Source organism: Staurois parvus, unplaced genomic scaffold (genome assembly GCF_062004578.1).
Source record: "Staurois parvus isolate SC_StPar_1 unplaced genomic scaffold, SC_StPar_1.0 ptg000347l, whole genome shotgun sequence".
Classification (NCBI taxonomy): Eukaryota; Metazoa; Chordata; class Amphibia; order Anura; family Ranidae; genus Staurois; species Staurois parvus.
The window spans coordinates 7,193,068-7,217,161 of NW_028318143.1; the positions used below are offsets into that span (position 1 = coordinate 7,193,068).

Genomic DNA, 24,094 nt, shown 5'->3' on the forward strand with positions numbered 1-24,094 from the left:
CATACAACATACATACACACACATGTAACATACGTGCAACATACATTCACACTGCATACACATAGATACATGTAACACACAAACCCACTGCATACAACATACATGCATGCAACATAGATACACCTATATGTAACATACATACATATGCATACATACACAAAGTTACATAGTTAGTCTGGCTGAAAAAAGACAAAAGTCCATCCAGTTCAACCGTAGAAAAAAAAAGTTATAATCCTATACCCACAGATGATCCAGAGGAAGGCAAGAAAACCCAGCAAAGCATGATCCAATTTGCTCCTGCAGGGAAAAAAATTCCTTCCTGATCCCCCAAGAGGCAATCGGATATTCCCTGGATCAACGTTACTTATAAATGTTAGTAGCACCTATATGCAACATACATACACATGCATACAACATACATACACCTATATGCAACATACATACACATGCATACAACATACATACACCTATATGCAACATACATACACATGCATACAACATACATACACCTATATGCAACATACATACACATGCATACAACATACATACACATGCATACAACATACATACACCTATATGCAACATACATACACATGCATACAAGATACATACACCTATATGCAACATACATACACATGCATACAACATACATACACCTATATGCAACATACATACACATGCATACAACATACATACACCTATATGCAACATACATACACCTATATCCAACATACATAGACATGCATACAACATACATACACCTATATGCAACATACATACACATGCATACAACATACATACACCTATTGGCAACATACATACACATGCATAAAACATACATACACCTATAGGCAACATACATACACATGCATAAAACATACATACACCTACTGTATATGCAATATACATACACATGCATACAACATACCTGCACCTATAGGCAACATACATACACATGCATACAACATACATACAACTACTGTATATGTAATATACATACACATGCATACAACATACATACACCTATAGGCAACATACATACACATGCATACAACATACATACACCTACTGTATATGCAATATACATACACATGCATACAACATACATACACCTATAGGCAACATACATACACATGCATACAACATGCATACACCTACTGTATATGCAATATACATACACATGCATACAACAAACATAAAAATGCATTCAACATGCATACGCAATCAAACACGTACATCTCTAGTAAGTATGTTTCTCCTGCCAATAATGCTTGTTTCTACCCGGGAGCATCTCAATCCCACCCAGAATAGAAATAGAAATTCCAGAGATGTAAGAAATCTGGTAATGACCCGTCACCGACGCTAACATCCAGTATTGCCAGGCCATTTCTTGCATGTTCCCAGCCTTACACGTAGGGTCTGGAGGCAATGTGCCCTCTATGTGGAATTCCAATTGCTAGAAGTTTCCCAATAGGACAGCTATTAAAAGAGAAACACGCTGGCTGTTACTGCTGCTGGCTCCTTCTGAGTATGCTAGCAGCCTGGCTAGCACACAGTGCTTTTGGCTTCAGTATTTCGAGTGACTGACCTGGAACAAGCTTTCAGATTGACTTGATATCTCCTAATCTACATACAGATGTCTGGGTGGGGAAGGATCAGAACCTCTGTCAGGTTTTTGTTGCTGTCTCCATCTTTCTGTCAGGGTGACACCCAGTGACTCTGGTGTAGTTGGGGCAGAAGTGAGAGGACATTTTTCCAAATGAGCCAGGGGCAACAATAAGAAGTTATAACCTTTCCCTACTCCACACTTAACAGAAAACATTTTGGTTGAATTTTGGTAGTGCAGGAAAGGGGGAATTTTCTTAACAAAAAAAAAATCTTTCTTTTAAACATAGAAGGTAACCACTTACTAGCATTCTCCTGCTTCTCGGCCAAAAGTAAAATACATACTGTAGAGCACATATGTCAAACACAAGGCCGAATCCGGCTCGCCAGGCCTTGTCATGTGGCCCTCGCACACAGTTTTGCAGCCCCAATGTGGCAGCACTCCATTCTGCCACTTCTGGCTCTTGCCCTCTACTCCTGACAGAACGATCTCCCTGCAAAGAGCTGCCTACACAAGGAGGTAGTAGAGAAGAATGCACAGGTAGCAGGCACTCCTACACAGGGAGGTACTAGAGCTGGCCCAGCTAAGAGAGAGAAATGCGAGGAAGCTTGTGGAAGGGGGGTTGGGGGTGGGGGGTTGTGGTTGACGTTGTCCTGTACACAGTACATCACTGATCTCTGCACTCTGTATGTAATGCACTCCTGCACCTTGCACTCTGTACATATTTACCCCTAAACCCTGCACTCTGCACATAGTGTACCCCTGAACCCTGCACTCTGTACATAGTGTACCCCTGAACCCTGCACTCTGTACATAACACATTCTTAAACCCTGCACTCTGTACACAGTGCTCCCCTGAACCCTGCATTCTGTACATAGTGCACCCCTGAACCCTGCATTCTGTACATAGTGCACACCTGAACCCTGCACTCTGTACATAACACACTACTGAACCCTGTACTCTGTACATAGTGCACCCCTGAACCCTGCATTCTGTACATAGTGCACACCTGAACCCTGCACTCTGTACATAACACACTCCTGAACCCTGCATTCTGTACATAGTGCACACCTGAACCCTGCACTCTGTACATAACACACTCCTGAACCCTGCATTCTGTACATAGTGCACACCTGAACCCTGCACTCTGTACATAACACACTACTGAACCCTGTACTCTGTACATAGTGCACCCCTGAACCCTGCATTCTGTACATAACACACTCCTGAACCCTGCACTCTTTAAATAACACACTCTTGAACCCTGCACTCTGTACATAACACACTACTGAACCCTGCACTCTTTAAATAACACACTACTGAACCCTGCACTCTGTACATAGTGCACCCCTGAACCCTGCACTCTGTACATACCACACTCCTGAACCCTGTACTCTGTACATAGCTTACCCCTAAACCCTGCACTCTGTACATAGTGCACCCCTGAACCCTGCATTCTGTACATAGTGCAACCCTGAACCCTGCACTCTGTACATAACACACTCCTGAACCCTGTACTCTGTACATACCACAATCCTGAACCCTGTACTCTGTACATAGTGCACCCCTGAACCCTGCACTTTGTACATACCGCAATCCTGAACCCTGTACTCCGTCCATAGTGCACCCCTGAACCCTGCACTCTGTACATACCACAATCCTGAACCCTGCACTCTGTACATACCACAATCCTGAACCCTGTACTCTGTACATAGTGCACCCCTGATCCCTGCACTCTGTACATACCACAATCCTGAACCCTGTACTCTGTACATACCACAATCCTGAACCCTGTACTCTGTACATAGTTTACCCCTAAACCCTGCACTCTGTACATAACACACTCCTGAACCCTGTACTCTGTACATAACACACTCCTGAACCCTGTACTCTGTACATAACACACTCCTGAACCCTGTACTCTGTACATAACACACTCCTGTACCCTGCACTCTGTACATAGTTTACCCCTAAACCCTGCATTCTGTACATAGTGCACCTCTGAACCCTGCACTCTGTACATAACACACTCCTGAACCCTGCATCTGTACATAACACACGCCTGAACTCTGGACTTTCTACATAGCACACCCCCAGATGCAACCAGCCCTTTGAGGGCAAGCATACTGCTGATGTGGCCCTTGATGAAATTGAGTTTGACACCCCTGCTGTAGACGAACACCTATCACAGTTAAGTGGCATCAATGACATATTTCAGTTTTGGGAGTTGAGAAGAAACATTTACATACACAGTTCATATGTACATAGAGTGTAACTTAATTTGTTTTGATATTGTTCCTCTTGAAACACAATTAGTTATATTTTTTAGAATCAAACTCCTCTGCACACAGCGTATATGTTTTGTAAAAGGCCTCATAATCTTCTAAAGAAGGAAATGATTGCAGGAAGGTGTTGCAAAAAAGGTTTTCACTGACAGTTGAGCTTTGCAACAGCTTTTACCAGTCGACCAACTGCCAGTTTTTGAACACAATGCAGGTTCTAACACGTACGGTGGCCATGCTTCCAGAGACATCTATCAGGAGAGTGATCACTCTCTCTCTGTAGCTCAGGAAAGAGAAGACCGGCTCTGGAGGGCTGAAATACTCCTTTGGAGAAGACAGGTAGATATCACTGGAATTCCTAATAATGTCCCATGTACTATGACAGTCACACATCCGATTCTGCATTGTGGGAGCTTCCATGTTGTGAGAGTTTTCAGTGCAGAATTCAGATATCTGTAAAAGGAAAGCAGGTTTATAATGTTATTTTTGTCTTTTCTGGTATTTATTAGTAAGATGTAAAAGGATAATTATTCAATGCTCAATAAAAAATCATGCCTTTTATAGAAAAGTCATAAGTGTCAAGTCAAATAATTTGCTAAATGCTGGAACCCATAGAATCCAATCAGCAATAGTGTTTCTTTGGTATTATTACAATGAACTGCTAACAGCTTAAATCTCTTTCATGATTGCTTCGTAATCCCCCTTTCTCTGCCTGTGCATGCACTCTGCAATCCCATTCATTCCTATGGAGCACATACTGTACTCATATACTCCATAGGAATGAATGGAGAATGCGGGCCGGGGACATTTTGATAATGTGCAGTCTAGTCAGCTGGATCAGGTGAAGGAGAGTTTAAGTCTTGGAAGGAGTGCCCGGGGAAGAAGAGAATACAAAATAAGTGACACTCCATTATACTTAAAGTGAAACATTTAAGGAAAAAAAAATCCATTCAAGTATATATTCTTAACTCCAAAATATCTGTTTTCAGCCAAATCTCAAAAGTACTTTTCTTTGTTGCTGTTATCCGATTTGCTATTAGAGGGTGGCTACCTTCATTCTCCATGGTCCCACTGTATGTAGGAATGTAGCCACCCTCTCTTGCTTAATCCCGTGATGGACTGGGTCTATGGAATAAAGGGTTTGCATTTGCGAGTGTGCATAGAGCAGTGCACATGTCCTTAGTTAACCTGCACTGCTGGTTCCAAACAAACATAAATGAGGAGGAAAAGGAGAGGTAATGGTTTGTTTACAAATGGATTTTGAAAGCTATTTATGTTGGGTCACATGGGGCTGGTAAAGAATCGGACCTTTTGTTTGCCATAGAAGGTCCACTTTATGCTAATATAAAATTACTGCCATCGTTAAAAATGGACTCTTTTTTTGAATAGAGTGGGGAAAAATTTAAATCCTTGTTAAGATTTTATTGCTGTCTGATTTACACTCACTTTTTGTCCCAGTGACAGAGTAGTCAGAGGGACAGAAAGTCACAGCCTGCAACAAAAGGCTGACAAAAGTCAGAAATCAGCAGCAAATATTACATGGTAAAGAGAAACTATAATATTATTAATGACCACGTGGTGGTGGTAGAGTCATTGCTTCAAATCTATATATTTATCACACACAATAGTTGGCCGACATGAATACTATTAAATATTTTAAGTTAAATTGTTATTAAACCCAGCTCCCTGCATTCACTATATCCGGTCTCCCCGGACCCTGCATTCACTATATCCGGTCTCCCCGGACCCTGCATTCACTATATCTGGTCTCCCCAGACCCTGCATTCACTATATCTGGTCTCCCTGGACCCTGCATTCACTATATCTGGTCTCCCCGGACCCTGCATTCACTATATCCGGTCTCCCCGGACCCTGCATTCACTATATCCGGTCTCCCCAGACCCTGCATTTACTATATCTGGTCTCCCCGGACCCTGCATTCACTATATCTGGTCTCCCCGGACCCTGCATTCACTATATCTGGTCTCCCACAGAACACAGAACATGGAAATGCAATTATTTTAGTAAATATAAACTGCTAAATACCTTTCCTCATCAGCAGTTAGAGCAGTCTTGTGGCTTATGTCAGTGTTCAGCCAAGCACTAGCTAAAGCTTGTAAGACCTTTTTCTCTGCTGTAGGAGGATGCATAACCCCTGACCTCTGTCTGACCAGTGCTGATTGGCCCTGTGCTAATCACATGCACTCTCCAAAGAAAAAAAAAAAACCTCTCTAGCAATACACACCAAACTGAGCATGTGCAAAATGCCTACGGTTCAATCTGTCTTATCAGGAGATAAGAGGTGGTCGCTTGAACAAGGGGAGGAACAGAGCAATCAGGATCAAACAGCCTTTTTGCACAATGCAGAGGATTAACCCCTTAGGTTCCACAGTGAGTATAACAAGCATGCTTTACTGCATATACAGACTGATTTTACTGTTGTCGGTTTAGTAACACTTTTATAAAAGTGTTTCATTCTAATGGGAAGAGGGTGGTTAAGTAGTTTGCATTGAAACCTGCCAGTGCTGGAGTCCTGGCTTCAGATTTTTAAAAGGCATGCTATCCTCATGGTGCCAGGCATAGATGCAAACGGCACTGTGGCTCTTTACAATACTATTCAAATGAATAAAATAGGCATACACTATGTTAAAAAACACATACTGAGCATATAAAGCATTCTATGTAGTACAATACATTATTCTAACATTTGACAGACATCAGGGCTTCATTGTTTACATGTTGTGTTGATGTTCAAAGAATGGAGCATTTCCACTTAGCGCAATCCAGTTACTTAATCTGCAATATGAAACCTGATTGGTTGCCTTAGGAAAGTGCTGTCGTTTTTGTGGTTCAGTTTTTGTATGGTAGTGACATTTGGGGGTTGATTTACCCCCGGTTCATATATCCACATTCATTTGAATGGACTCCCGTGCCCCAGGACAAGGAAGAAGTCCCTCCACTTCTTCTGAAAACGCAGCCTGAACGGGAACCTCGGTTCTCAGTACAGTTGCGATCTCCAGTGTGGGCGGCGTACCATTAGAATTAATGGCACCCGCTCCGCGGGTCCGCATTCTTCTGTGTGGGTGGTGCGGTTGCACGGACTTTTGTGCGGATCCGCAGCGGCACCACCCACACATATGTGAACCTAGCCTTAATAAAACTGGAGATTGCAAAATCTGGTGCAGCTGTGCATGGTAGCCAATCAGTTTCTAAGGCCCGGTTCACAGTACTGCAAGCTGTACAGCCCGCATTTGCTCAGGCATGGCAGCGTGATTTGGCTGCAGGTGGTTTCGGGTGCAGGAACAGGTGCAATTCCTGCACCCGCAACCAGCCCACAGCTTGAGGACTAGTGTAAACCCAGGGTAACTTAAGTTTGTTTAATTAGGCTTTGACAAAAAAACTGGAAGCTGATTGGTTTCTGTGCAGTGTTGCACCACATTTTGCACTTTCCAATTTTAGTAAATCAGCCCCTTAGTGTCATATGGATATATGTGTGACATATAGGGGGTTATTTACTAAAATAGGAAATCTGGTACAGCTCTGCTTAGAAACCAATCAGCTTCCAGGTTTTTTGCCAAAGCTTAATTCAACAAGCTGAAGTTAGAAGCTGATTGGCTACCATGTACAGCTGGACCAGATTCTGAGTGCTCCAGTTTTAGTAACCCCTGGTTCACATATCCGCATTCCTGCAGTCTGTATTTTGCGCAAGCACGAGAGCCCATTCATTTGAAAGGACCCCCGTGCCCCGGCACACACATGGAAGAAGTCCCTGCACTTCTTCTGAAAACGCAGCCCACACGGGAACCTCGGTTCCCAGTACGGTTGCGATTTCCAGTGCGGGCGGCGTGCCATTAGAATTGATGGCACCCGCCCGCAGGTCTGCATTCCTCTGTGCGGGTGGTGCGGCTGCACAGATTTTTGTGCAGATCCACAGCGGCACCACCGACACAGATGTGAACCTAGCCTTAATCTCCCCATAGTGACCCACTTAGTATGCAAGGTGCAGCGGCACCACCCGCACAGATGTAAACCCAGCCTTAATCTCCCCATAGTGACCCACTTAGTATGCAAGGTGCAGCCATCAACTGTGACATACTGTATATTTATCTGAAATGTGTGCAGAAGGTGAGTGGGTAAATGAGTCACTGAAATTGTATCTGCTGACTGTAAACATCTATAGATTACAGCTTCCTTTGAGTTACTCTTTAACAAAGTGAGGGGGTGCTGACAGTGTACTGTATCTGGCACATTGCACAGTGGAAGAACTACGAATATGGAGTTACTTCATAAGTAAAGGACCATCAAATCCATCTGCGATGCCTAGTTTTTAGATGTCAGATTTTTTTTTTGAAGGCAACAGAAGTGAAAACCTGATTTGTTGCATTTGGGCAGCAGACTTGTGTACATTGTGGGGGAGGAGTAGCTATTAAGGACAGAAACCTATTATAAAATCACTATAGAGCTTTCTGGCTCTTTCATTTTTATTTTAAAGCATACTTGTCATTAGCAAATAAAACAACCTCCCATCTACACTGTAAGTACCCTCTGGTGCCATGACTTAGATTGTAAGCTCGAAAGAGCAGGGCCCTCGAACCCCTCGTGTAGTGTATTGTTACTGTCTTGTCTCATGTTCTGTCCCCCTTGCTACTGTACAGCGCTGAGCATACAGTGGGGCAAAAAAGTATTTAGTCAGCCACCAATTGTGCAAGTTCTCCCACTTAAAAAGATGAGAGAGGCCTGTAATTGGCATCATAGGTAGACCTCAACTATGAGAGACAAAATGAGAAAAAAAATCCAGACAATCACATTGGCTGATTTGGAAAGAATTTATTTGCAAATTATGGTGGAAAATAAGTATTTGGTCAATATGAAAAGTTCATCTCAATACTTTGTTATATATCCTTTGTTGGCAATGACAGAGGTCAAACGTTTCCTGTAAGTCTTCACAAGGTTGGCACACATTGTTGCTGGTATGTTGGCCCATTCCTCCATGCAGGTAGACCTCTCATAGTTGAGGTCTACCTATGATGCCAATTACAGGCCTCTCTCATCTTTTTAAGTGGGAGAACTTGCACAATTGGTGGCTGACTAAATACTTTTTTGCCCCACTGTACCCTTTGGCGCTATATAAATACTGTATAATAATAATAATAATGACTTATCATTTGAGATCCTGACTCCCTGCAAAGATCCTATGCAAGTATTAGGTTTTCTGAAAGTTGATATCTGTATATTGCTATACTGATAGGCATGCACCCTTTTGATAGAACTTGGGCTTGGTGACTGGTTGTTCAGGAACTGAGCGCCAGATTGTGGGAGGCCAAGGGAAGCATGCATGAGTGCTGTCGGATACCCAAAGGACTGGATCACAGATCTAGGCAGCAGACAGAAGGACTCTCTTCGTGTTCTATTTGATTAGAACAGTTTACCATTTTTATAAAAAAGCTAAATTTAATGCCACGTCATGTGTCCAATGGCTTAACAATGTTTCTGTGATTTCAGCCCAAGTGGAAGATCACTGTTAAGGCTGCTGAATGGACATCTATTTGTGATTGTTGTTCCCACCAATAAGACGAACAAGACAAAATACTATTGTGATGTTGACGTATTTGTTTACCCTGGTTGACCACATGAAAAGGAAGGAACCTGGATAAATGTAAATCATCCTCTAAATAATCTTGACTACAACAAAGCTGAAATCTGCTTGCTGGGAGTAATTGTACATTGCGTGCCATCATTCATCTTTGCATTGGGGTTTTTAAAGGAGCTTAAAAAACTTGTCAACTTCCAATCAATTTGATATAGACAAGCAAATAGTGCAATAGGTGACTGCTGCCAATGCCTGAACTTAGATTTCATGGTGTCCTAAGTGTAAGTCTAGTTGAAAAACATAACTCCTTAGGTAGGCCATAGATTATGCGATTGTCTTTCCTGCAGCCACAGATTGCAGGAAGGAAAATCACTCAATTCCCCTATCAACACAAGTCAGTGTTGATGGGGGAATCCCTCCCACAGAGCTATTATGTTCTCCTGGTGGGCGGGGGAGCGGGGAGCCGTTCCTGCTGAGAGAACTATAGTTGCTGGCAATAATTGCATGCTAAAAATCCAACATGCTGGTTGTACCCAAGTCAATCAATGGATTGACTTGGATACAATCAGCCTGCCCAGTGGTGTACTTAGGTTAAAAATCTCCCACTCCCATGGAGAGACCCTGACACTGACAAATACCCCCCCTCCCCCACAATAAGAGCCTGACATTGACCAACAACACCCCCCCCCCCACACTCGAGAGAGAGCCTTCCACTACCACCGCCCCCCATACACTGGCAACCCCTCCACCCCGTCAAGAGAGAAGACACACATTCACAGCTCTGGACATCTCTGGGAACAAGAGTCAGACTCTGCATACACCATCAAGCAGCCTGCAGCCTCTCTCAGATCCCACCTGGTCCCCATGCTGCGTGTGTCCTTTCTTCCTTCACTTCTTTTGAGGGGCAGCGCTGCCCCCCTGAAATATGCTGCTGCCCTCTGAAAATATGTCGCCCTAGGCAAATGCCTTGTTTGCCTTGAGGTAAATATGCCCCTGAGCCTGCCCATAGATGGATCAAATCTCAGCCGGTCCCTGCTGAACTGGATAAGATTTGATTACTTTGTGGTCGGCTTAACTTAGATGGAAAGGTGAGAAACTCTTAAATTCATCTTGCTCCTTGGTAGGAATCTCCCTGTTGTCATCAGGGTGTAGTTGATGGAATAGTTAAACCCAGGTGATTTGTTCACCTTTCCAGTTACCCAAATGTGTGTCTGATGGAAGGATTACAAACAGTCATGGCACTCACATACTGCAGACCAGGGAAATACATGATAGATTCTCCAGCAGTCTGATTCTTCTCTGGGAAGAAAGTACATTTTTGTTCATACAGACCAGTATGGGGATCTATATTACAACTCTTGGTTAAACAAGAATCTTCCACATGCTCTGGAACTCTGTAGATGCCACTAATATTGACTGAACACCTGCAATTAAAAAAAATATATAAAATTATCACTTGGTCTATTTATTACTTGATTTATTGTGCATTTGTTTTTTTTGTTTTTTTTACATGCGACTTCTAATTGCAGGTTTAAAAAAAAAAAACTACAAAAAATACTCAATTTACTATCTGGCAGATCATGTGTAATTACATTACAGGGCAACATCTATTTTAGTTTTGAAAAGATTTTTTCAGTAATAAATACGGGCCTAGACAAATCTTCCAAAAATCTAGGCATCAACTCCAAAAGGTTAGGAGCCAAAAACACTGTGGCTTTGATTTGGAATATGCAGCCCTGCTCCATCAGCAGCCACATATATTGTGTTCTCCTTCCTTTTTTACAGCAGGTATAATATTGCTGTGTTCTGAACCCCCCTCCATACCAGCCATCTATACAGCTGGGGGTAGGGGGTTAGATATGGCATTGTGCCTGTCTGCATTTCAGCAAGCCATAGTTGGATCGAATCTCATCCAATTCAGCAAGGACTGGCTGAGATTCGAACCATGTATGGGCAGGCTGAATGTACCCAAACTGATCAATAGATGCACTTTGTTACAACCAGCCTGTGGGAGAACACAATAGTTCTACGGGAGGGATTCCCCCATCAACACAGTTAGTGGTTGCAGGAAAGACAATAGCTCCATCTATGGATGGCTTAAAGTGGTTCTAAAGGCTCAAGGTTTTTAACCTTCATGCATTCTATGCATGAAGGTAAAAAACCTTCTCTGCGCAGCATCCCCCCCAGCTTCCCTAAAACTCACCTAAGTCCTCTCTCGATCCAGTGATGTGCACTGGAGTCTCGACTGTCCCGGGACTCCCTATTCTCATTGGCTGAGAAAGAAGCGGGAGCCATTGGCTCCCACTGCTGTCAATCACAGCCAGTGAGCCAATGAGAAAAGAGAGGGGGTGGGGCCGAGCCACAGCTCCGTGTGTATGGACACATGGAGCAGCGGGTGCCCCCATAGCAAGCTGCTTGCTGTGGGGGTACCCGACAGGAGGGAGGGATCAGGAACTCCGACAAGGGACATGGGAAGAGGAGGATCTGGGGTGCTCTGTGCAAAACCATTGCACACAGCAAGTAAGTATAGGCATGTTTGTTATTGGCTCAAATTGCACTGCACTGAACCGCATGTGAATTGCGCAGGAACACGCAATCCGTTCCTGTGCGACTCCTACTATAAACCAGCCTTGAGAATTAATAATTTTACATGATAAATGCCAGGGAGGTGAGTGATGGCTTATTTTAAAGCTCCTTTACTACTCATCAAGAATATCTAAATAGATTAACACCCATAGTCTAGGCACAGCTAGTTATAGTGGTAATCATTAAAAGTTTTTTTTTTACTTAGATGTAATAGTCAGATGGACAACCTGCTGCACTGTGCACACTGGCAGCAAATAGGCATCCTTAATGCTGTGTGTACTATGAAAAGTAGATGGCAATATATCAGTACATAGAGGATGTCGTGTCCCGCTTTTCAGCAATGCACATATTATGGCAAGCTGTTGGTCTGACTAGGCCTAAGTGGGTTATAGTGGGAAGGGCAGGACTTTGGGGTCAACGGGACACTTTTTATGATTTAATATACTTTGGTAATGCACTGATTCCTACAGTGGTTTATGGCTGCGTAGCAGAAGGAGGTTGACCACATTTTTTCACGCCCCTGTCTACTTTGGTGAGCTATTAGTGAACCTGAGCACACTAATTAAAGTCCTTTCACATGGGCGGACCCGTTTATCGGATCCGCTTGCTCAGCAGAGGATCTCTCTGCTGATCCCCGCTGAGCAAGCACATGACAGCTCTGTGTCCGCTCCCCTGCTGCAGAGCAGACACAGAGCTGCTCACTCTCCTCAGTGGGTGGTCGGATGAAAACAGACCGCCTGTCTGTTTTCATCCGACCTGATCCGACGGACGGAAGGGGAATTGGATCCCCATCCATCCCTTTTTGGCGGATTGGATCGGATGTCGGCGGGTATAAACGGACACCTATCCGTTTACGCCCGCTGCTCCATAGAGGAGAATGGAGGTTACAATTGGGTCCGCCTGAAAAACGGGCATGCAGACCTGATCGGAACTTCTGTGTGAAAGAGCCCGAACACTCATCCTGATTTCTCTCCTTCCTACTTAATCATCTCATTTTACAGAGCAGGCACGCTGGCTACAAGCCTGATTCATCATATACTCTATGTTTCTGAATAGTAAAGGAAGAGAAAATTGCATTTCTTGTGTATTTTGACACATTTGTATAATCCTTTCCTTACATCTTCTAGGAAAATAGATGAAAACATACCGTGTAGCCTCTACTTGAAGGTTTGGAGAAATGTAGAACGGCTGGTCAGTGTTGTACTCCTCAAAGACTCCCCAACGAAGACGAGCCCATTGTTGGACAAATAACTTTCCTAAAATTGTGAAATTATTGATCAGGAGAGGGTTCTACAATCATGCCATACACGATAGGTATTTCTACTTTTGTTTTTAAAAAAATCATATTATGGTTAGTTATTTTTTTCTCGTGTTTGTTCACTATGAAGCTAACTTTGTTTTCCAAAAACTGTCAAAAAAATATTAACATGGCTTCCTTCTTTGGGGTCATACTTCACACAACTGGTATACATAATCCCCTCTTCCTTGGAAATGTAACCTTCTGCTCATGAGATTGGCCCACTGCTGTTCCCAGCAGTTATCTAGTTACTACTTTGGGACTGATCATATGGCTACAGGAAAAAACTGCCTTCTCCCTAAACTGCCTTCTAATGTCTGTGTCCAGATGTAGAACATACAAGAATAAATATTCGCTTGTATGCTTCGGCAAATGTTATCTTATATAACATGAGTTAGCTTGTTAGTACTATAGATCATTTTTGTGTCATGATGGGGTAAAGCTAGCTTTTCCAGTAGGAAGCTTACTGATATTAACAATATTAGGGTTTTGCTTACCATGAGCTCCATACACTGAGATCAGATCTTCATTCATCAAGAAGTTTGGAGTTAGATGAATAAACTGTCCTTGTTCTCCGCAACCCCCATATTGCCGTGTGTAAGGGCTATCCCCAATGTTCAAGAATGTGTTGGCAATTATAACATGTGCCTGGTAAAAGAGAATACATTTGATATCCAATATATATGTGTTGTTTATAATTTCACAATTATTTTTTGATTCACCTTAGATGCTAACCTGAGCTAGCCTATTGGATATAACTAAATATACACTATATTGCCAAAAGTATTGGTCCGCCTGCCTTTACACGCACATAAACTTTAATGGCATCCCATTCTTAATCCGTAGGGTTCAATATTGAGTCGGCCCGCCCTTTGCAGCTATAACAGCTTCAACTCTTCTAGGAAGACCATCCACAAGGTTTAGGAGTGTCTATGGGACGGTTTGACCATTCTTCCATTTGTGAGGTCAGGCACTGATGTCGGACGAGAAGGCCTGGCTCGCAGTCTCCGCTCTACTTCCTCCCAAAGGTGTTCTATCGGGTTGAGGTCAGGAATCTGTGCAGGCCAGTCAAGTTCCTCCACCCCAAACTCGCTCATCCATGTCTTTATGGACCTTGCTTTGTGCACTGGTGCGCAGTCATGTTGGAACAGGAAGGAGGCATCCCCAAACTGTTCCCACAAACTTGGGAGCATGAAATTGTCCAAAATGTCTGGGTATGCTGACACCTTAAGAGTTCCCTTCACTGGAATTAAGGGGCCAAGCTCAACCCCTGAAAAACAACTCCACACCATAATCCCCCCTCTACCAAACTTTACACTTGGCACAATGCAGTCAGGCATGTACCGTTCTGGCAACCGCCAAACCCAGACACGTCCATCAGATTGCCAGACAGAGAAGCGTGATTTGTCATTCCAGAGAACACATCTCTACTGCTCTAGAGTCCAGTGGTGGCGTGGTTTACACCACTGCATCCGACGCTTTGCATTGCACTTGGTGATGTAAGGCTTAGATGCAGCTGCTCGGCCATGGAAACCCATTCCATGAAGCTCTCTATGCACTGTTGTTGTGCTAATCTGAAGGCCACATGAAGTTTGGAGGTCTTTAGCTATTGACTCTGCAGACAGTTGGTGACTTCTTTGCACTGTGCGCTTCAGCATGCGCTGACCCCGCTCTGTCATCTTACACAGCCTACCACTTTTGTGGCTGAGTTTCTGTTGTTCCCAGTTGCTTCCACTTTGCTATATTACCTCTAACAGTTGGTTGTGGAATATTTAGTAGCCAGGAAATTTTACGGATGGACTTGCACAGGTGACAACCTATCACGGTACCATGCTTGAATTCACTGAGCTCCTGAGAGCGACCCATTCTTTCACAAATGTTTGTAGAAGCAGTCTGCATGCTTAGGTGCTTGATTTTATACACCTGTGGCCATGGAGGTGATTGGAACACCTGAATCCAATGGTTTGGAGGTCTGGCCCAATACGTTTGGCAATATAATGTACCTACTGCAGTTCTAGTATGGGCTTATGTATTTTATGCAGTTAGTGCAGTCAGTCATAGTACAGCACCACCATACAGTGTAATTAGCACAATACATTTCCTGAAAGATTATTGATGTATAGTGGTTTTGTGCACATTTTCTTTTTCTTTATTATGGATGTGGAAAGCCAGCTGTGACTCCGTACGACTTCCCAGCTGGTTTCCCACGGTGCATGCATGAGTTTTGTTGCACTTTGTGAATGGACCTGCAGCCTCTTGAGACCCGTGACATGTCCCAGGAGGTTAAAGGTGGGGTGAACGTCTGTTGAAATTGCCTAAGTGAAGTGGGAGTGGGTACCTGACAGAAATAGGTACCTGCTGCCCCCCCCCCAAAAAAAAACTGGCAAAAATATTCAAGGTGGGGGGATTTCAGAAAGCAGAACTTCCCTTTGCAGTTCCCTTTTACGTGATACCCTTTATTGGTTTATTTGGATTATAGAGATGTACGTTTTCCAGATAACTTGGTTCTCTTGCTTTTCTAATAACGTTCTGCATTAATCAGTGGCCAACATGGTACAATACTGTACTACTATGTAAATAATATGAAACCTGTTATCAAGCCAACAGGTGGAATACAAGGCTCCCTGAATTGCTCTCTCCACTTGAACACTCTATAACCCTGTTTGCAGAGAATAGTGAGAATAATATATACCCACAGGACTAGTATATATTAATACAACAACTCCTCCCTTATCAGACAGATCAGTACAACGTTTCAATGAGAGACAGATGTCTGCAATAAGCTACTTTTGCTCTATTGTCTTTTTAACCATCTCCTCCATTTTGGCAGCATCTATCAATGTCCATTATATGGGACAACTACTGCCGCCATTGTGGGCATGGGTGCTGTGTTTGTATCCAACCAGTGGCCATATCTTCCACCATCAGAGACATGGGCATTTATATCCCTTTGTGGACCTTCTTAAAGGACTTTAATATGTTGTCTCTACTATTATAGCTCTTTTGCCACCTGGCACCTGACAAGTTGTGGCATATATACTGCACAATATATTTTTCTCATGTGTTTTTTGCTCAAAAATAAATTTAACATTGATTTGATCAATAAAAGTTGCCTTTGCTCCACATACACATTGCATCATCATTGAGCTAGTGTTTTTGCACTGTTCCTATTGTCAGGTCCTGTGAGTACATTGTAGTTCATTAGGCACTTTTATTTGTATATATAGTAGGACGTATAGTGTGTTTTTTTATCTCATCCTTCTGTACAGTGTTGAATTGGTATCTTACCGTCTCATATTTTTCTCTTGTACGATAGCCATAAGTAGCTTTTTGTGACCAGCCCGAAGGAATTAAGATTTTTATGCTTCTGATAAAAAGTCTTTGGTTTGTTGCATAAAATAAATCATGTGTAGCTTCCTTTATCATTTGCTACAAAAACAGAGAAAACAGAGTGACAAATTAATACAGAGACAGTGCCAAAAGCAAGCACTGTACTGTACAACAACCCAGCCTTTTTCAACCAGGGTGCTGTAGCATACTAGGGTGCCTTCTGTGTTCCTGGCAAAAAATCTAAAAATTGTCCTAAAATTGTCAACAAGCCAGTGAGTGGATCAAGCCTGACTTTTTGTTAAAAAATCCACAGGTTTTTATTGTGCATGATTGCAACCTTCGGCACTGTGGGGGCCAGCCACTGGCATCCTAATAATCAACACTATCATCAGTTGATAAGCAGGACATTGGGCAACTGAACAGTATCCTTGTTTGCCCGTCAGTACTGGGGTTAGCGAAGAGTGGGTGAGAAAATGAGAAAAAAGACAAATGCTAGAATACTAGTCAGTACCAGTCTGCAAAGGTGGAGGAATAAATCACCTCTAATGTTGGATGGCCCACGTTTGTGGATGCTGCTGCAATATAGAACACTGTAAGTTTTTACATTTTAAAATGGGGAGCCTTGAGTTTGTGCATAATTTTAAAGGGTGACTTGACTGAAAAAAGGCTGCAAAACACTGCAATAACCCACAATAACCAAACAGATTCCACGTTTTCACAGCTAAAAGAAATACAAGAAATGCTAGATGATTACTGATTGTGATGGTTTACTGCATATTACTCTTTGTGTTATTAAAGGGTCAGTTTTTGGCAAATCCTGGAGTTAGGGCCAATTCACAGCAGAACACAGCTCAGGATACCCTTTTTTCCTGTGCGTATTTCCACAACCATATTTAACACACTGCAGTTGTGATTTGCACCGGGTGACATTTTTTTTTGTCCTATCTTTGGTTGGCCAGTTTGGCAGCAAGTATTTTCAGAAGTTAGCAGTTAAAATTTTTATTCATATTCATTTGTGGAGGTCTGAATTGAAATATTTCTTTCTAGGTATAAATCCCCCACAAAGGGGCTTGCAACTTTGTATGTTTAAAGTATATGTAAACTCTAACAATTAACTTCTCTTAGTTACGCACTAAAGTCGGCCAAAGACCATATGCCATAGGTTCAGCAGGGATTGGCCGAGTTTCGAACTGGTACGGACAGGCTGATTGTACCCAAGTCTATCCATTGATCGACTTGGGTAGAACCAGCATGTGAGATTTTCCATGCAATTATTGCCAGCGGCTATAGACACCAGCAATAAACACTGTGTGTTCTCCCAGCCAGGATGGCTCTCCCTGCTAGGAGAACATAATAGCTGCACGGGAGGAATTCCCCCATCAACACTGACTGTGTTGATGGGGGAATCATGCACTTTTTTTTCCAACAACCTGTGGTTGTTTGAAAGAAAATTGCACCATTTATGGCTGGTATTAGGGTCTGGTAAAAATACTGTTGAAAGCATTTTGTTGTATCTGTTCCAGAAGTGCATTAATAGCTGTTCATCCAGCCAGAAATCTTGTGAACTGATAAATTCCTGTACTATCTTCCTCTGCGGACAGTTCTCAGCATTTTTCTCAGCAATTTTCATTGATTATAAAACACCTCCCACTATGCTCTTGACAACATTAGGTGTTAGTTATAGTCCTAACACACTCCCTTCCTAGGGTGATGGTGCTGGTCCTCTTAAATACAATATGGTTGTCATCCTAGGACAGAAAGTGTGTTCCTGGCAGGATCACCACTAGAAAAAGACGTGGAAAAAAATAATACATTTAGCCAACACATCTAATAAAGGGTAGGATGCAATACTTTCATTTCACTCATTCATATTTTTTAATCTTGGGTTTAGATATGCTTTAAAGTAAAAAAACCCTTAAAATTCTATTTCAATGGAGGGTGAACTATACTACCTACTGAAACCTTATATCTCTCTATATCACTGCTGTGGTGAGATCACTTTGCCCTTGTCTCTAATGCACCTGCTGTGCAGACTTACTTCTCACACTGTAGCAGGAATCTAATACTGCTTCGACCTAGAAGAACGGGGTACACCCCAAAAGCTTGCCCTGAAAATTTGAAAGTTAGTGCAAATAAAAAAAAGTATTGCGGACAATACTCAAGAACCCTTGAAATAAATTTCAGGTTTCAGGGAACCTCTGATAATAATTGCTATATCTACAGACCACACTAAATTATTCCGAGCAATAAGTTGAGGTGTAAGAACAATTAAAAGAGCAAGGAATGTGGTGTACTTAGCATATTTCACACTCAGGGCTGTTCTACATTATTTTCAGTAATAATGAAATTAAACAAATAATAATGGACAGGAAAGAAAAGCAGACAGTGAAAACTATAGTTCACTTACATTTGTGATCAGAAAGGTCACCCCTATACTGGTGACTAGTGATGGGCCGAACACCCCCTGTTTGGTTCACAGTTGAACATTCGAACACAACAAAAGTTTGACCACGAACTTCGAACAGAGGGGACAATTCACTAAGAGGTGTATTACCACATCTGAGTATGCAGTAAGATACCGCACAGCTACTAAAAACATTCTTTATTATTTCAGCTGTCAGCGGGGTAAAAAGAATTGCCAGGGGTCCCCCCTCATCCATACCAAGCCTTTTGGGTCTCGTATGGATTTTGAGGGGAACTCCTATGTTAAAAAAAAAATGGTGTGGGGGTCCATACCAGACCCTTATCTGAGCTAGCAGCCCGACAGGTAAGGAAAGAGGGGGGGATGAGCAAGAATCCCCCCTCCTCCTGAACCATACCAGACCACATGTCCTCAACATGGAGGGCGTGCTTTGGGGCAGGCCCCCCCCTCCAAAGCACCGTGTCCCCATGTCGATGGGAACAAGGGTCTCTTCCCCACAACCATGGCCGATGGTTGTTGAGATCTGTGAGTGTGGGGCTTATCAGAATTTAGAATCCCCCTTTAACAAGGGGACTCCCAGATCCTGCCCCCCCCCCATGTGAATGGTTAATGAGTACGGGGTACATGGTACTGCTACCCATTCTCAAAAAAAAAAAAAGTGTAGTGGAAAAATGAAAGGGGACAGTTTTCAACAAGTCCTTCATTAAAAAAAAAAAATGTCAGATGTTGATCCAACGTCATTCACGATGCCCACCGCTGACCCAAAAAAAGCCCAAAATGCTCCGCTCTCGACACTGGCTTACGCCGTCCGACAGATGCACCAGAATGACAGTTCTTAAATAGTGTGATGATGTAACAAGGGGGTGGGGTCACCCCACCCCCTTGTGACATCATCATGCACTGTGATAGGCCAAAGCATTGCACCTGACCTGTAGTCAAATACATTGCTTTGGCCAATCTCAATGCACTGTTAGGGCACAGTGCATTGTTGGGCGCAACTGGCAAACAGTCTGCCGAACGCCCTTGCCGTTCATGTGTTCGGTAAACGCACGAACGGCCAATTTTTGAGTCAAACCAAAGTTTGACTCGAACATACAGCCCATCACTGCTGGTGACCAGTGAAATGCCCACGTACATTGGTGGTCAGTGAAGAAGACCCACCCTAGGTCAGTGATCATTTGGAAATGGCCCCTTTACATTGGTGGTCAGTGTGGAAGGCCCAATTTAGGTTAAGGAGGATTTGGAAATGGCCCTCTTACACTAGTGCTTAGTGAGAGAAGGGACCATAACACCAGTATTCAGTGGAAAGAATGTCTCTTAGATTGGTAGTCAGTGGGAAGAATATCTCTTACTTTATTGAACAGTGGGAAGAATGTTCCCCTAAACAGAAAGCTAAAACATCACTAATGTTGGTGGTGATTTATCTACGAGACAGAAATTGCTCAATGCTTAAGGAACCCCTTGAAACCTCCAGAGGAACTATAGAGTTGCACAAAACCTTAGTTGAGAAAGGTTTCATTAAAGGATGCATTGAACAGAACGTATGTATGAAGTGTCATTTAGCAGCTTCTCTTCTGAGAATATGTGGAGAGCCCCAAGGAAGGTGACACAGATTACTTGGCTGGAAGACATGGGATTGCCTTGGATAAAGGTCTTCCCAGCAATGTCCATAGGCAACAGGGGGTCAAAAACTGTGTCACACCACCCAAGAAGACTGAGAAATTAAGTCTTGGCAGATTTACTCCTTAAAGTGTTACTAAACCCACAACAGTAAAATCACTCTGTATATGCAGTAAAGCATGCTTGTTATACTCACTGTGGAACCTAAGGGGTTAATCCTCTGCATTATAAAAAAAAAAAGGATTTTTGACCCTGTCTTCTCTGATCCACCCCTTCTATTGTTTCCAATCTAACTGCTGATAGAACATAGCCTTGGGGCAATCTGCACATGCCCAATTTGGTGTGTTTTGCTAGAGAGGTTTTTTTCTTGGGAGGGTGCACATGATCTGCACAGGGCCAATCAGCGCTGTCCAAACAGAGGGTCAAGGGTCCTGCAGCCTCATAGGACAATCAGGGGGGAATTAAAACTCCTGCTACAAGCTTTAACCAGTACTCTGCTGGACACTGATAGAAGTCACAAGACTGATCTAACTGCGGATGAGAAAAGGAATTTAGCAGTTTATATTTAGTAAAATAAATGAATTTCCATGTTGTGTATACTGTTGAAGACCGGATATAGTAAATGCAGGGTCCTGGGTTTAGTAACACATTAAAGAGAATCTGTCAGTTCGCCCGTTAAGCTGTGTGGTGAAGCTAAGCATTGGTGTGTGCCGGGGCGGACTGACCATTTGGAAACTCGGGCACTGCCCGAGGGCCCGGGGTCAGTAGGGGGCCCCATGAGATGCCCCTGGTACCTTTTTCATAGGCTTTTTTGAGTTTGGGCAAGGACACAGGGGCCCCATGATCCCCTATTGCCCGGGGGCCCCATGAGTTGTCAGTCCGCCCCTGGGTGTGTGGGTTGGCGGTCTTACAAGAGAGGGCAAAATGACAGATTCTCTTTAAGATATAGGTACTGATCTGAGCCTGGGCAATGGTCTTACCTGGATTTTTTCTATAATGATGTCATTTTCAGGCACTGCAGGGTGGATTGCAATCTCAATGTCGTCATATCCCCCATCGGTAACTTTCACTGTAGAAACAGAACAAACCACAGGGCAGAAGAAATGAAATCCCAGTAACACCAACACAGGCCAGGCTGCCATCCTGTGACACCTTCACCTAGCTCCTCTCCTCAGTTATGTGTGAGCTCTGATATGCTATGAAAACTTTTAATAGAACTTTATAGGATTTTATTGCTTCGTTCTTCAAGCTATTGGTGGACACCGCAGTCTCAGGCAGTTACGTACATTTATAATACAGGCAATCACGGCTGAGCAAATAGACTATGAAAATGTAACCAGCTATTGTCTGTACAAAACTGTAGTTTGACGCAAGTAACCAGCTTCAGATTTGAGACCCTTTTGTATGAACAAAACATTGTTAATGAATGTTTCTCACAGACACATTTAAAAAGATTAGGTCCTGTGTGTGGTCAGTTCACCTTCTTAGAGTGCCATACCTGAGAAGCAACAAAGCTACTAAAGTATATGAAAATTAAAAAATATATATATTTTGTTTAAATCCTTTGTAGAACCCCTGTCAGTTTTTGCTGCTTTCCATGTTGCAGAGATATTTCCTTACTCGCTGTCCCAGGGACAAACTTTTTACCAAACAGAAAGTGAAAGAAACAGCAGACAGAAGTTAAAATGCGTTTTTTAAAACAATTATTTATTTTGATCAGATATTGCATGCAAAAATGTTTTGTTTTTTTAAAGTGTTACTAAACCCACAACAGTAAAATCAGTCTGTATTTGCAGTAAAGCATGCTTGATATACTCTCTGTGCAACGTAAGGGGTTAATCCTCTGCATTGTATAAAAATCCTGTTTGATCCTTTCTTCTCTGATCCTGCCCTTCTTCCAGTGTCCCACTCTTATCTCTTGATCAGAAATATTGTGTGGAGACACTCTGCACATGCTCAGTTTGGTGTGTATTGCTAGAGAGGTTTTTGTTTTTCTTGTGGGAGTGCATGTGATAAGCACAGGGCCAATCAACACTGTCCAGACAGAGGTCAGGGGTTCTGCATTCTCCTAGAGCAGAATAAAAGCTCCTCCTACAAGCTTTAACCAGTGCTCTGCTGGACATTGATATAAGTCACAAGACTGCTCTAACTGTTGATGAGGAAAGTTATTTAGCAGTTTACTAAAATGTCCATGTTCTGTGAGCTGAGAGAGACCACATATAGTGAATGCAGGGTCCTGGGTTTAGTAACACTTTAAGTGGAGGAGGGCTAGAACCTCTGTCAGCTTGCTAATGTTTTCTGTTTGCGGGTATCTTTTTCAGATTTCGCCTTGCTTCCTGTCAGGTGAAATGGTTGTTTCAAAAACAGAAAGTTATAGGAAATCATCCTAATAGAGGCCCAGATATCAGTAAAACCTGACCGGGGTTCTACCTCTTCTCTCCTCTATCCAAAAATTAAATATACATTTTTGCTATGAATACACTTTAAATGCAAAAAAAAAAGTTTTTTCTGTTTTGTCTGTTTAACTTGTATCTAAACCAAAAACAACCTTAATATATTGCAATTTACCAATCCTTCGTTGTGGTGTCTGTTTTCATATTTGGATTTTTTTTTTCTTTTACTGTCATTTGCACTGACAAACCCGACTTTTGTACTTTATTTTTAGAATGCCCATTTATGATGCACAAACACACAGAATATATATAGCTTTTATTGTGTACTTTTTATGACATACGAAGTTCTTCAGAAAGGTATTTTTATAGTATACCAGCTTCGAATTCATATGATTTTAAATCATTTTAAATCATCTTATTTCTTAGCCGTGATGAAGAGGGATTTCTGAATCCAGAAAGTGCTATGGTTTTATCGTTTGACCTTTTTGTCGAGACATTTAGAGCCGATTCACACCATGCCCCGAACTGTATTTCACAGGAACGTGCTGTGCGTTCCCGTTTGATTAATCTGTGACTCTGTGCAATGTGATTTCAAGCTCATTCATTTGAATGGGCTGAAATTGCACCGCACCAAAAGTAGTGCATACACTACTTTTTGAAATGAATGTCAACTGCATCGCATAGTACTTTCTACCATGTGATTTGGTGCGGGCTAGTGCGGGCAAACGCAATTTGCAACCTGCATTTGGGGTGTCATTAACTTTTAACGGACCCCCGCTGGATTGAGAGGGGGCTCAGATAAGTATTAGGGGGTGCTGAGGGATCTGCTGCACACAGAAGGTTTTTTATTTACCTTATTATTTACCTTCATTCTATGCATGAAGGTAAAAAACCTTCAGCCTTTACAACCACTTTACGCACTCTGAAAGTATGTAAACTTCTTCCTCTTCAATAGCCATTATCCCCA

The 24,094-nt window shown here is 42.6% G+C and overlaps 1 protein-coding gene across 2 annotated transcripts in view; it reads right to left on the reverse strand.

The window, feature by feature from the left end:
* The window catches only part of LOC149456821 (calcium-activated chloride channel regulator 1-like), a 49,389-nt gene extending 27,498 nt beyond the window's left edge, over nucleotides 1-21,891 (reverse strand). For both annotated transcript variants that reach the window (XM_089684425.1, XM_089684424.1), the window contains exons 1-6: nucleotides 21,715-21,891; nucleotides 16,651-16,791; nucleotides 13,860-14,010; nucleotides 13,213-13,321; nucleotides 10,726-10,903; nucleotides 4,118-4,342 (exon numbers count right to left, since the gene is read on the reverse strand). In XM_089684425.1, the coding sequence (XP_089540551.1) occupies nucleotides 4,118-4,342; nucleotides 10,726-10,903; nucleotides 13,213-13,321; nucleotides 13,860-14,010; nucleotides 16,651-16,791; nucleotides 21,715-21,876 (966 nt within the window). In that variant the 5' untranslated portion in view covers nucleotides 21,877-21,891. The remainder of the gene's footprint in view (nucleotides 1-4,117; nucleotides 4,343-10,725; nucleotides 10,904-13,212; nucleotides 13,322-13,859; nucleotides 14,011-16,650; nucleotides 16,792-21,714) is intronic.
* Between the last annotated feature and the right edge of the window lie 2,203 nt (nucleotides 21,892-24,094).